This window comes from Lissotriton helveticus, chromosome 3_1 (assembly GCF_964261635.1).
Source record: "Lissotriton helveticus chromosome 3_1, aLisHel1.1, whole genome shotgun sequence".
Lineage (NCBI taxonomy): Eukaryota > Metazoa > Chordata > Amphibia > Caudata > Salamandridae > Lissotriton > Lissotriton helveticus.
The window spans coordinates 1,838,030,825-1,838,044,081 of record NC_136061.1 but is presented as its reverse complement, the minus strand read 5'-3'; the positions used below and the strand labels follow the sequence as shown (position 1 = coordinate 1,838,044,081).

Sequence of the window (13,257 nt, the reverse complement as noted above, 5' to 3'; positions counted from 1 at the left end):
ACTAGAGGGGTATTTTCTACACCTGGACCTTGATTCAGTTTGACAAAAACATTCTTACCCAGAAGGGAGAATTGCTCAGGGAGATGAGAGGGGAGTGGCTAGCAGATTAAGGTGCAGTACGCCCAGCATTCAGTTTATTAAACTGTGTCTATTCACTATTACTTGTATAGTATCTAGGTTTTGCGTGTAACAAAGTACTGGTTCGGACAGTCAGTTATTGCACTGCTAGGTGATTGTTGAGTTCTGAGGTGGAGGACCTCTATACAACCTCCCTGAGAATCTTGTGACTGCTCGCCATCACTACCACTGAAAGTTAAGTTCTAAAGGGAGGGACTGCAAGGGCGAATATTATGCATTCTTACCTCCTCCATTTTGCCACTAATGACCCACTTATTTGAAAGTTTTGTATGTCCAAAAAATAGATTTTTGTTTATGCATACCTTAATAACTTGAGTGGTGTACATGGTGCTTTTGAAGATACATGCCACTTGAACACACGTACCGCAGCATTCAGCTGCCACCATTTTATATTCGTAGCCCTGTGTTAGAAGAGTAAAAGAGAACAGGTCAAACCTAAAACAAGCATTAGTGAGATTTTCTGTATTCTGAATAGTTGTTCCATGGAGCTGTGAAGAAAAAAGTGGAGTTACAATCTGGCACATGGAGAGTACTTAACAGTAATTTAAATCTTGGAAGGGGAGTAAAGAAAATACCATCAATTACAAATGAAGCTATGGTGAAAGAAGATCTTTATTAATGAAAGATGAAATGAACCAGTTATTTACCTTTGGTAATGCTCTTTCTTGTGGATGCTCTATGTACTGCAGATTCCTCACCTTTAGAATATCCTAGGTACCGGACAAGGGGCCAAATGTATCATCATTTGCCACATACACAATGCAGCCATGAAATGGAGAGAGCAGGAATGCACTGTAATTACTAACATATGGCACACCTTCTCTCTTTCTGCACTAGCACACTTCTGGCTGCCAAGTGCCAACACAGCCACCCTTGCCCCTTGGTGCAAGGATGCCTGCATTATAGCCAGGATTATTTTTCGGCATGAAGGGACACCTTCCTGCACAAAACCAATCTCCAGAGGCATTTGCCTCTATGTGTGCTTCAAAATGCAGCACATGTCGAAAGAGAAATAATGAGGAGAAATAAACTTACGGCTACTTTTTACATCTCATCTGGGCAGGCGTAGTATTTTGATGTGTTCTCAGGCTTACTATTCTTTTAAATGCAGGAATGCACCAGAAAACATGGTTTGATGTGTGGGAACACCTAAATTCAATCCACAGAACGCCTTCCCCACACAGAGAAGCAACTTGTGCTGCCTTGCATTACTCCAGATTTACTATGCCACAATAAATCTGAAGTTGAATCTCCAAATTTACAATACCTTGATAAATCTGGACCCAGGGATAAATCCTGTGTGCCAAAATGTAAACGCATATGGCACTGCAGCAATTCCTTACTGTCCCAGAAGTGAAAGAGCAAGTCATATATGGCTGCCATCCCTGCGCTTTGGCATTAATTTCATAACATTTCACCTTCTGCGCCAAGGAAAGCAGATTATTGTAAACAAATTGTGTGTGGCAGTACACTGAAATCTAAGATGGTACTTTAATAAGCTGTACAGATGTTCACTCCATAGAACAGGGAGGGCAGTGAGGAATCTGAGGTTCAATAGAGTATCCACCCAAAAGAGCATTAATGAAGGTAAGTTACTTGTTCTTTTTATGGGTACCTATGACCTTAGAGTCCTCATATTTAGAAAAAATACCATAGCTGTGCCTCCATTTGAATGAGGGTCTGAGTAGTGGACTCAAATGAGAAAATCTTTCAGGACAAACTTTGGCAAATATTCCTCTTAGCAGACCTGGTTGTCAAAGAAGTTGTGCTTTGTGAACGTTTATATCAATGCTCACATTGTAGCCTACCAGAGGTGCAGGAAAGACACTTCCCTTACCAGCACAGTTGTTGTAGTTTGGCCCTTGATAAATGGGCCTGCAGGCTTTCACAGGGCTCTTTGCTAGGCAACACATAACATATATGTATACAAAGGACTATCCACCATGATATAATTCTTTTCTGCACCACTCTCCCCTGGTCTACCATGCAATGATCCATCGTACTATCATTATAAAAGCCAAGGCTCCTCTAAGGTTAAGTCAGTAAAGTCTCTTTTTCTCTTTTGAGGGGTGTGGAGAAGCAAAGAGGCAGGTAGCGTAACGAATAGTCATGCAGAAAGGGTGAAACTTTCAACAGGAAGGGTCCCCGAGTCATCAGAACCAATTTGTATGAAAAGAAAAGCCACCCTTGATCCTTGGTAGGTTGCTCACCACACCGCTCAGCACCGCCTATGTGCCCGTGCCTTAGTCCAACTGCCGCTGCTGCTGTCAGGGGTTTGAGGCCCACCTTTGCTCTTGCTCGTGTTTGTGGTTTCTTTATAGTATTTTATTGTAAGTTCACTGTTTTGTCTATTGTCCTTGTTACCACATTCCCACCTGTGCCATTACTGTGCCCTTCTGCCTGTTTGCCCATTTTCTCTTCTCTATCCCTCACCGTTCATCTCTCCCGTTTACCGCTGCTGCGTCCCCTGCAGCCCTGTCCCCTCGCTCTCCCATTCGCCCGCTCTCACCTCCCAGCTTCTCCTCTCTCCCACCTCCCCTTCATATGGCGGCCGATGCGCGGCCACGCCAAAGGCAAGCCCGTCTGTGCCCATCCGCACCTGCACCGCGCCCAGCGCCAGAACCCCTGGCTCCTGTGATTCCCAACACCGCTACGATGCCAACACCCTCCACCCACTCAAAACCGAATGAGAACACACATGCTGCCTGGCTGGGACCTTCTCGATTTAACCTCCCCAGACGTCGCCTTCCTGTCGGAGACCTGGCTGAACCCCTCCTTGGCACCCGACATCGCCATAGCCATCCCGGATGGCTACAAGATCACCCACAGGGACCGCACCAACGGAGTAGGAGGAGCAATTGCCATCAACCACAGGAACACTGTCAGAGTCTCAACCAACACCTACGACACCCTCAGCACCGCCAAACAACTGAACTTCCAGGTCCACACTGACCCCAACACAACCCTCAGAGGAATCTTCGTCTACAAACTGCCATGACCCTGACCACAGTTCAGCGACCCCATAGCCGACTTCGTCAGCACACACGCCCTCGCCACCATGGACTAAATCCTCCTCAGGGACCTGAACTTCCACCTCGAGAACAACAACGACACCAACTCCACCACCCTGATCGACAACCTCTCCAACCTCGGTCTCAGACAACCCGTTGCAACACCCACCCACTCCGCCGGCCACACGCTTGACCCCACCTTTTCCGCAAGCCCCCACATCTCCTTCAACCACACCACCGAACTCCACTAAACCGACCACCGCTGCATCCACTTCACCTTCCAGAAACACACCACGCACCACCGCACCCAATAGATGCCTCGCTGGAGCTGGAGCAAAGTCACCGAAGACCAGCTAACCACCACCCTTGCCCAGAGCCCACCCGCCAATGCCACCGACTCTGACACCGCCTCCCGCAACCTTTTACAGTGGATCAAAGACAGCGGCAACAGCCTCGCCCCGCTCAAGAAACCCTTCAACAATCACACCAGCAAGAAAGCCAGCTGGTGCACTGAAGACCTCTAGGCCTCCAAGCAAACTTGCCAGAAGCTGGAGAAGAACTGTCTCCGCAAACCAACACCGGACAGCTACGCAGCCCACAAGAACGCCACCCACAGACACCATCACCTCATCAGATCCACCAAAAGGGCCTCCTTCAAAGACCGCCTAAACAAGAACGCACACGCAAAGAGCTCTTCAATATCAAGAAGGAACTCTCCAACCCCAGCTCCAACACCAATGACATTCCACCTTCGCAAAAGACCTGTGCGACTCGCTGGCCACCTTCTTCCATCGCAAGATCGCAGACATCCATGACAGCTTCGACACCACGACCGCCCTGACAACCACTGGTACCGCCACCCCAACAATCACCAGCCGCACCAACCGCCTGCTCTCCTGGACCAACATCAACGACGATGACAGACGACTCAGCTTCTACACCCCCATCTGCCAGCTCCGCCGACCTCGCCCTAGCCACAGTCCCCCGCATCCGAAGAGCGACCTCTGGTGGCAGATCATTCTCCCACCTCGCCGCCAAGACCTGAAACACCCTCCCCATACGGCAGACCCCAGAACTGCTGACCTTCAGAAGACACCTCAAGGCCTGGCTTTTCGAGTAGTAGCAGCTTTCCCCAACCCCCATCTCTTTGAGACCCTCAAGGGTAAGTAGTGCGCTTTACAAATGCTATGATTGATTGATTATTGAAGTAGCACTGACGGTGCTTGCAATTCACTCACGTGGTGCTCAAAAGTGATAGTGGTGGGAAAGACTGTTAATTCTCAGGAGCCGTAGGTAACAACTATGCAATCCTGCAAATGGTGCAATGACAAAAGCTTTTAGATGGAACATGTCAGTTAGACATTTTGAAAAGTGCATCACAACAGATGACTTGAAAAGGGAAGTCTGATGTGGCACTTGTAAAAAAAGATAACTGGGTTAACAATTAACTCTTAACAACCCTTGCTGGGCCAATGATAAAACATTCAACAAAACATTAAAGATTTGGCCTAAACCAGATCTAGATGACAGGCCCCACACCAGACAGAAAACCTCTTGCAAAATCCAGTGTAAATGGATTTTGGTGAAAGGCATCTGACTACGAGGATGACATTTATTACCTTAGAAATGTAGAGAAATCTCAGCTGTCACCACTCGGTCCCCATGGATATAAGTGTAGGTTGCAAAATTTAAATGTAGGACCCTCAATTGCTGCAGAGACCGAAAATACTCGTCAAGAGGTAAGGCAAATCTTTGAGCTCAAGGGATTTGGGTACGAAAACCCACTACCCAATCCAGGGCTATCAAGATCATTTGGGCCTGATCTTTTAGATGAAATGGGACTCCCAGTGACTCTCCTTGAAGGAACTCTAGCGAGAAAACGTTTGACACTGTGCAAACGCAGCAGTTGTGAACAGATCTAACAATGGCAGGCCCTACTGTGCGAAGATGTGAAGTGCCACCTTCAGATGGAGACATCCTTTGTGGTCTATCAGCAGACACCTGTTCAGCTCATCTCAGCTGGCACTGAGAAACTCTGCAGTTGGTTTGTCACCGGAATGCTTGATCAAGCCATCTCCAAGGGTGCAAAGCCTCCTGGTACAGTATACAGGAATCCCCTCCTCCCTGCTTATGCCACTGCTGCATGGTGGTCATATTGTCCATGAGGACCTACATTAGCCTCCACCTTGTGTATAGCATGAAGAATTTTAGAGAGAGATGGATTTCATGAAGTTTCAGAACATTAATATGGAACTTAAGCTCAGTTGGAGACAAGAGACCTCTGACTTCCGCCTCTTCCAGATGACCCCATCAACACCAGCAGCCTCTCTCACCACCATGAAGTTTGGGTGGGCAAGAAAGGGTGGCTTGCTACAGGGCAGGATGGTGTTTGTCCCCCACCACAGAATATCCTGAGTCATCTCCTGTGATACCAGGCTAGAAGCAGCCTTGGTGATGGTAAAGTGACACCTGAAGTTTCACTGAAGGGCCTAAATATGCCACTGCACAATTTTTCAGCACAGAATACAACCTCATGTCCATTTGCAATGCAAGAATGATTTTGACACTAAAGAAAGCACAACATTACATGTGACATGAACATCAATTGCTCATTTAAGTTCATTCACATACTTCCTGTGCTCCAGCAATATGATTTTTCCCTCAACCACTCTCAGTTTTGGGACAAGTTGGAATTTCAGGTCGTTTGCATAACAATTGTAAAACCCATTTGCCTGCTGGTGGCTTTTGCACGAGCATTGCAATCAGTGGCACCCAATATTTTGCTGCATGTTGTCCATCATGAATCATTTGGACAAGAGACACCCTGTGTTCTTCTGTGATGGCCAGCAAGATCTTTCTTGCCATTTCCCACGAAGCATGGATATACCTGCCTAGCAGACACACCAGATCCTAGGTGACGAAAACATATTTTTGCCAAATCTATCAACCTCTTTGATTACCTATCTAAGGAATTTGAAGGGTGGGGGTAAGTATTCACCTTACTTGTCAAAGCCTACACCACAAGGCTCTCAGGTGTAGGGTGGTTTGTCAGAAAATCAGGGTCTCCAGGCGAGAGGTCAGCTGACCTAAGGAGCTGAACATGGTTTTGACCAATTGGCCATGACAGCAGGTCCTTGAATGCCTCTTCAAATGTCAACAAAGGATCTAATAAATATTTTCCTGGTTGAAGTATTTTAGACAGCACATTGGATTTGGTTTCAACTGAAGACAGTTGCAAATTTAACTTCATATTTATGGAAAAGTGGCACAGCAAGTTACCTTGCTGCGCTACCTTACTGGTAAATGGCAGGAATAGTCTGTATTTAAGGTAATATGGTGCATTCCTGTATTTGGCCCTGCGTTGGCACACAAATGGGCTTCTTAGCGCCAAAGCAGGATCCCGTGCACTATGGTGCAAGGGTGCCTGCGTTGAATGCAGGATTGTTTTTGTGCAGGAAGGGGCACTTTCATGCACAAAAACAATTCGAAGCGAGGTTCTCTTCTTTCTATGTGTTCTGCAGGAAGCGGCAGACATAGAAAGTGGAAACAATTAGGAGCAATATAGGTATTTCTCCTCGTTATGCCTCTCCTGGGAGGCGTACCTTTTTGGCGCATTCCCAGGTTTACAAGTTTTTGTAATTCTGAGAATGCATCAATATCTTCCTCCTCCTCCTCATCATAATTATTATCGTTGCTGTGGGAAACGTTTTGTAGGCCCAGATCCATGTCAGAATTTGAACCAAATAGTGCCTCCTGCCTCTGGTAAAACTAGTGCCCTGGAGGAGGCTGAGGATTTGCTCGAATGATCTCTGGTTGCACTTTGGTAATAGCACCACACAGGTCTGGTGTGGGCTGACATCAGCTCGGGATCATATACAGATGTTGGGTTTGGTTTGGGTGCTGGCAGATAAGCCATTGGCACCAGCGCTGAAGGGGCTGGGGGTGGGGGGGGGCCTTGGAGCTGGAGTGGAAACCCGGATTGGTGTTGCGTCGGGTCCATAAGGAAGTTCAGTGGGGTGTCCTTGGAGCTTTGGGAGGGCCTGTCAGTGGATGTCCTCTGGAGACCCCTACAGATAAGTTGGGCCTGAAGGTGCACCAGAGAGAGTCAGCAGTATATGAAAGACCAGCAGCTATGCTTTCATGAATGCCTCAACTTGCTATGGGGTAGACAATGGCCCAGGGTGTTTACAATATTTCTTATCCAACAGCGCCATCCAGCGCAAGTCGTAGTAACGACTTTTGTTGTAATGGCATCGTTGTAAAGGTAGTGAGGTGTAAACACCGTGTTGTAAACGATGTTCCCCCGGTGTTTGGGGCACACCAACTGTGGTACCAGATTAGATTCAGAAGATGCTGGAGGCAATGGGCCCTTTGATTGTCACCCTTGTACCTTATTTAAATTCGAGTAGAAAGACAGAACCAAGCCTCACTAGGATTTCTTGCGACTATGGCAAATTTTCAACTTCAAATTATCTGAAGACTTTGAGAGAGAGTGGGACTTTGCGTGGGACTCCCCCCGTGACGGAGAATGGGAATGGTCTTGGGAAATGGAGCGGGAGTAAAACTGCTTGCCTCCATCTCTCAGATTGCTGTCAGGTAAATCAGGGCACAATTCTCACACAGCTTTGAGTTGTAACCAGAGCCTGTGGACCAAAGGCACACACTGTGGGGATCCATAACCAACATTTGCTTCTTCTAGACATAGCCCACCTTGAATCCTGCTATCTTTGGGGGAGACGTCATCCCTAGAACACCTTCTGAATATTTTTGGGATCATAAGAGCACTGACAATGTTAGGAACAGAGCTTGGGATAAGTGCCAAAACATTCGTAAAGAAAGGAACTGACATTAACGAGCAGGAGGGGCACCTATATGCTGCCACTCTGCTTCTTCTGGAGCACTATGGGATCGCCACGAACCACACAACATCACATATAGCATGCAGGAGTTAATGCAGGGAGAATTTTCTGGATCCAATCTGTCACCTGACATATTTTAAAGATGAGGAATCTGTGGTTAGAATTATCCATTGGAAAGATCACCTAAAACGGCAAGACAAAGATGAGTAAAATAGAATGTATTCACCTGCTGGCAGTCTGTGGAACATTTGACAGGGTCACACTTTATAAGATTCATTTGGGTGACTCGGTCCATTTCATCAGAGCAATAACACTCTGAGCAGGGTTCAGTGCCTATGTAAACAAAAACCCCAATCTGAAAAAAGATAAAAAAAAGAACATTTTTATAAATAAACTTAGTTCATAAACAAAATAAAAACACAGAGGATTTACATTCTTTCTCATTGTGTGAAAGTCTGTCAAAAGCATATCCTGTCAGGCAATCAAATGTTCATCTCAATGTGCCAGTGATTGGCGTTTCTTATACTCACTAATACAGAATACCTCCAGCCAGCTAAGATAGGAAATTGTAGACGTGTCCCTCCTACTACAAGTTTACATGATTTCCTGACAAATGTGCAAAAGTTCATGTACTCCATACACCCGGCAGTTAATTTACAGTACCATCAGAAGGGAGGTTTGAGGGGAGGGGGGCGCTATTCCTCAGGCCTTGCACTGTTTCAGGGCCCTGCACTCATGGTAAATAATGTATTTGTAAATCTTGAAGCAGGCTTGCCATGTTTGAGAGAGATGAGGATTATAACATGGATATGCTACTAGATGTCATTAGTTGCCATGCTCTTTTCTTTCTCTGGGGATCACTTTTTTAAAACCTAAAAATAGGTGCTCATGCTATGTATGGCCCCCATAAATTATTGACGCTGGACCTGCAAAAACTTGACATGCCGAATACATGCATATAACAATGCATCCTCTAGCAGTACTTGTCCTAGGATGATGGTCAGGCAATCACACAAAAAATTCAAAGAGCTTTTAGTTGCTATTTCGTACGTATCCAGAAAATTGCTAAGTGCCTTGTCATTAAATGTTAAATGGACCATGGAATATCTGGGGAGTGTATCTGGGGGTTCTGAATTTCACTTCAATGGTGTATAAGATTTCCCTTTTCCGATGCTGCTATCAATCTGACAAAGTAAATCAGTATGTGTTTAATGCCAGTAGCTTTAATCACAGTCTTCTGAGGCAGCCATTAAGATAACATCCTTGGTATCAGTTTTGGCGATTTACTTCTCTCTTCCCATGAAGAATAGAATCATTATTCTTAGTGGGTTATTGGAGTTTTTAGGCCATTCCCTCCAACTAAATGGCTATCCCCTGTTAAATGGAACAAAAGTCTCTGATTAAAGGGCACTTCATCCTTCACCAGCCTGATCATTAGACCGTATCTCTTAATCTCAACAAAACATAGTAATTTGCTCCTGATAGTTTATATATTACATGTCAAAACATGCCAGCAACCATTTGTATAAAATCACTTTGTTATTTTATGTTATCCTATTTGATCACAAATTCACCCCGGGATCGGTATCTCGGCGTGATAACAGGACAGAGGCAAAAGAGACAACAATATTACAATAGAACAGTCTTCAGAAGCTTTCTACAATGAAGGCGATCACTACAAGATCAAACCTGAAGAGGCAACCAGTAAAAAGGGCTAGGTATGAGAACGTCAGTCTCCCTGAACGAGACTTTCTGATCCGTGGTAGAGTGAGCAGACCTTTGTCACTAGATTCGAGAGAGCATCTGATAAGGTCAAAGGCCACTACCATAATTGTTTCTGTACAGTGAGATGGTCTTACTGAAACCTTATTGTGAAGGATCTAGAATCACATTAACTGCTAGTTATTCCATAAGCTGTTATTTACGAGTCCCTCCAACTGTTTTCCCAATAGAAAAGAATAATGAGCTAGGTCAATAGTTAGAATGGTCATTCAAAGTCATATTGTCCTTTTTTAATAGGTCTGACCTGTGCCTCCTTCCAAGCTGATGGAATATCATGCCCGGACTGGCCGTTGCGGGCCCCGGGCAATCCCCCGGTGCGCCGCAAGGGTGAGGGCCGGTTTGGGCCCCGGGGGGCCGTTTTTGTTACATGGCCGTTTTAGCAGCATAGCTGCAAAATCGGCCGTGTAACAGAATCGGCCGAAACCGGCCCTGGCAAAGAGCTCGGTCGCACCCCCAGGGGGCCGGTCGAGCACTTTGCCAGGGCCGGTTTTGGTTTTCAGTCCGGCCCTGTAGAATATTCCCTGTGTTGGTTAATAAATTAGACAGAGAGCAGATAAATGTAAATGTAAATCCAGTATTTGCAAAGCGCACAGCTACCCAGAGGCATCCTGGCGCTGGGGGCCGTTGGGAAGATTAAGCAATCTATTGCCCAGAGTCACATGGTGCTGGGCAGACCCCTGCCGCCGGAGACGGGGACCGAACCGTGATCCCCAGCGTCCAGTGTCAGTCACCCTGGCAGAGGCAAGCTGACTGGAGCGATCTGCCAAAATTCAAGGGGGGTGGGGGGGACAAACATCTAAAGGAGAGCCTGACTTAGCTAAAGCAAGGACCTTCTGAATTGCTTCCGCTGAGAGAAATCCAAATTTACTATGGGTATTGGCGTAATTGGAGGGCAGTACACTAAAGTCTATCTCCTCACATACCTGATCACAAGAGAAAGAAAAATGATGATAGATCACTTTGTCTTTGTTTTCAAAGTGATTAGCCAGAGAGGGTTAAACCCGATGAAAATGGCTTTAGATGAGTTTCAGGCTTGTCCAATTTGATTAGTTATGAATTGTTTCCATGCTCTCTATACTGTGGTGATATAGGTTTAAGGATAGGTTTCTCCAATAAAGATAATATGGGAGCTTTTAAGTTTCTCGATCCTCATCATTATGATTTACAGCAAAATGTGGATGCTTTTGAAGGTATCACTTACATAAATAGTAGTACAGTAGGTATGATCAAATAAGGGGAAATACCATAATTACCATGGATACCAAGAAAACCATAAATATTATGTCTTGAGCTCCAGCACATGAAAACTTTGATACAGTACAGTGTAAGAATCGTTGAGAGGCAGTCAACATTGAAACTGAACTGTGGAAATATTTCCTATTTGCCTTCACTTGAGAAGTCAACCTGATTGGTGTTTGGTTAATAGAAGCCACGATTCAGGGACAGTGAAGGGTGTCCTTGTGCCTTAGGATACATACTCAGTGAAATATTTTACCCTGTAAGAGTAAAGGCCCAGATTTGTGGTCACAACATCATAATGCAATTTAAAAGAGCTTTCCTCCAGCTTGATTTAATTATCCAGTAATTTACTAAAGGTCATGATGTGCAACAGTTCATAAAGAGCGGGGGGCATATGAAATGAAATGAAAAGAGGATTTATAAAGCGCGATTGCTGCCCTGGGGCGTCCAAGCGCTAAAGAAAGTGGTGCTAACCGCTGAACCAATCGTCACAGAGAACTAGTTAAATGTGTTAAAAAGAAAAGTTTTTAGTTGCTTACGAAAGGAAAGCAAATTAGGGTTAGCCCTGAGCTGAAGCGGGAGTTGATTCCACAGTTTGGCGGCATTGTAAGAAAACAGCCTACCACCTGCTCTGGTTCTCTTAACTCGGGGGACTGTGGCCAAAAAGGCCTGACTTGAACGGAATTGTTTACTGGGGTGGTAAGGTATGATCAGCCCACGGCTGATTGCCGGGCCCGACTGCCAATAGGCCTGGTGGGAGATGCACATTGCTTTAAAGCAAATTCTTTCCCGCACTGGCAGCCAATGTAGGCTCCTAAGCCCAGGCTTTGCTGACACTTTACGGGGCAGCTGAAGCAGCGTGCGGGCAGCGCAATTCTGAATAATCTGGAGTTTCCGCAGTGTGTAGTCAGGCGCACCTAGGTACAGGGCATTACTAAAGTCTAATCGAGACTGGATCAGACCTTGGATGACTATCTGTTTGGCTTCCCCAGGTAAAAGTGGAAGGGATATAAGGGACCCAACTGGATTTGACTGCAATTTCCTTTGAGAGTTCTGCTTTTGTGCTACTCCTGACAAGTGCTTAATCATGGCCTTCCAAGGTACAGAGGAAGTTAGACATTTGAATGCTTGTCTCCACTAACTGATTATTACCATATGGGACAAATATCCACAGGTTGTTTGTTCTAGGGATCTATAGCTTCAGACTGTCAAATACTCATGAATGCAATTAAACTAGTCAACTGGCATTGTCCTAAGAGTGAGCACAAGATCTAGAAATAAACATTTTTGACAGAAAAGAGCTATGGTCTGTGAACACAAAACCCTGAAATTTAGTGCTTACTCACTTTTCTCTACTCCCAAGGCTGTGATGACAACACAGTTGGTTCTGCAAGGTCACTTGTGCCCCCATTTCTGGGACCTGGATTGGTGTACACTTAAAAGTAAATGTATTTCTGCTTGTGCTGAAGGCACTTGTTCTGGGTATGAAGCCTTGCTTTTGAGTCTTGATCACAATGACCAATAGCCCACACATGTTTTACAAAAGATTTTTTAGTAATGGATAGTAATCAACTCACTAATGCTTTCTGTGAGGGTGTATATCTGGACAGAACAATAGAGCAGGCAGATAAAGCAATGCAATGCAGATTGAGCAATGTTACCAATGGGTCCTCTATTCACACCGTGGAGAGTCTATTCTTAGGTGTTGTTGGTCTCTGTAACGATCTGATAACAAATGTCAAGCTTGCTAACCTTTTACTGTTGTTCCATATACATACTTCATCAGGGAGAAAATGTAAATCATTTCTAATGATCACTTGGCACTGTAGTTGCACAAACTAACAGTTCAACTCGTACAGGGGTTGTAGAAAGGCCCATTAGGGATGACACAATGAGGCTTTTGATTTCTGACCACATCAGCAAGAATTATCCATGCTCATTTACAATAACAAGATTGACACTTGCTTTGAGAGCGTTACTAAATGAAACTGGTACTCCGTGTTGAGTGGCAGAGGTTGATGACACGACCATGGCATGGAGCAAATCACACTCTTGTTTAGATTATTGCTCATGATCAAGGGCCAGAGTTATCAGAGGATTGTGGTGCCATTGCATCATGCAAGTTGCTGCAAGGGCAACACAGTCCTTAAAACAGATATCCCAAGTCACGCAATGCCACCTTGCATGGTCGTGTGTTGAATGGTATAGCTTGAGTAACACAAAGCAGC

At 45.4% G+C, this 13,257-nt stretch overlaps 1 protein-coding gene across 1 annotated transcript in view; it reads right to left on the bottom strand.

Annotated features, from left to right (window-relative positions):
* LOC144824333 (uncharacterized) overlaps nt 1-13,257 on the bottom strand; it is a 610,480-nt gene that overhangs the window by 114,497 nt on the left and 482,726 nt on the right. The window contains exons 21-22 of the mRNA XM_078683450.1: nt 8,235-8,363; nt 441-539 (exon numbers count right to left, since the gene is read on the bottom strand). Of these exons, the coding sequence (XP_078539576.1) occupies nt 441-539; nt 8,235-8,363 (228 nt within the window). The remainder of the gene's footprint in view (nt 1-440; nt 540-8,234; nt 8,364-13,257) is intronic.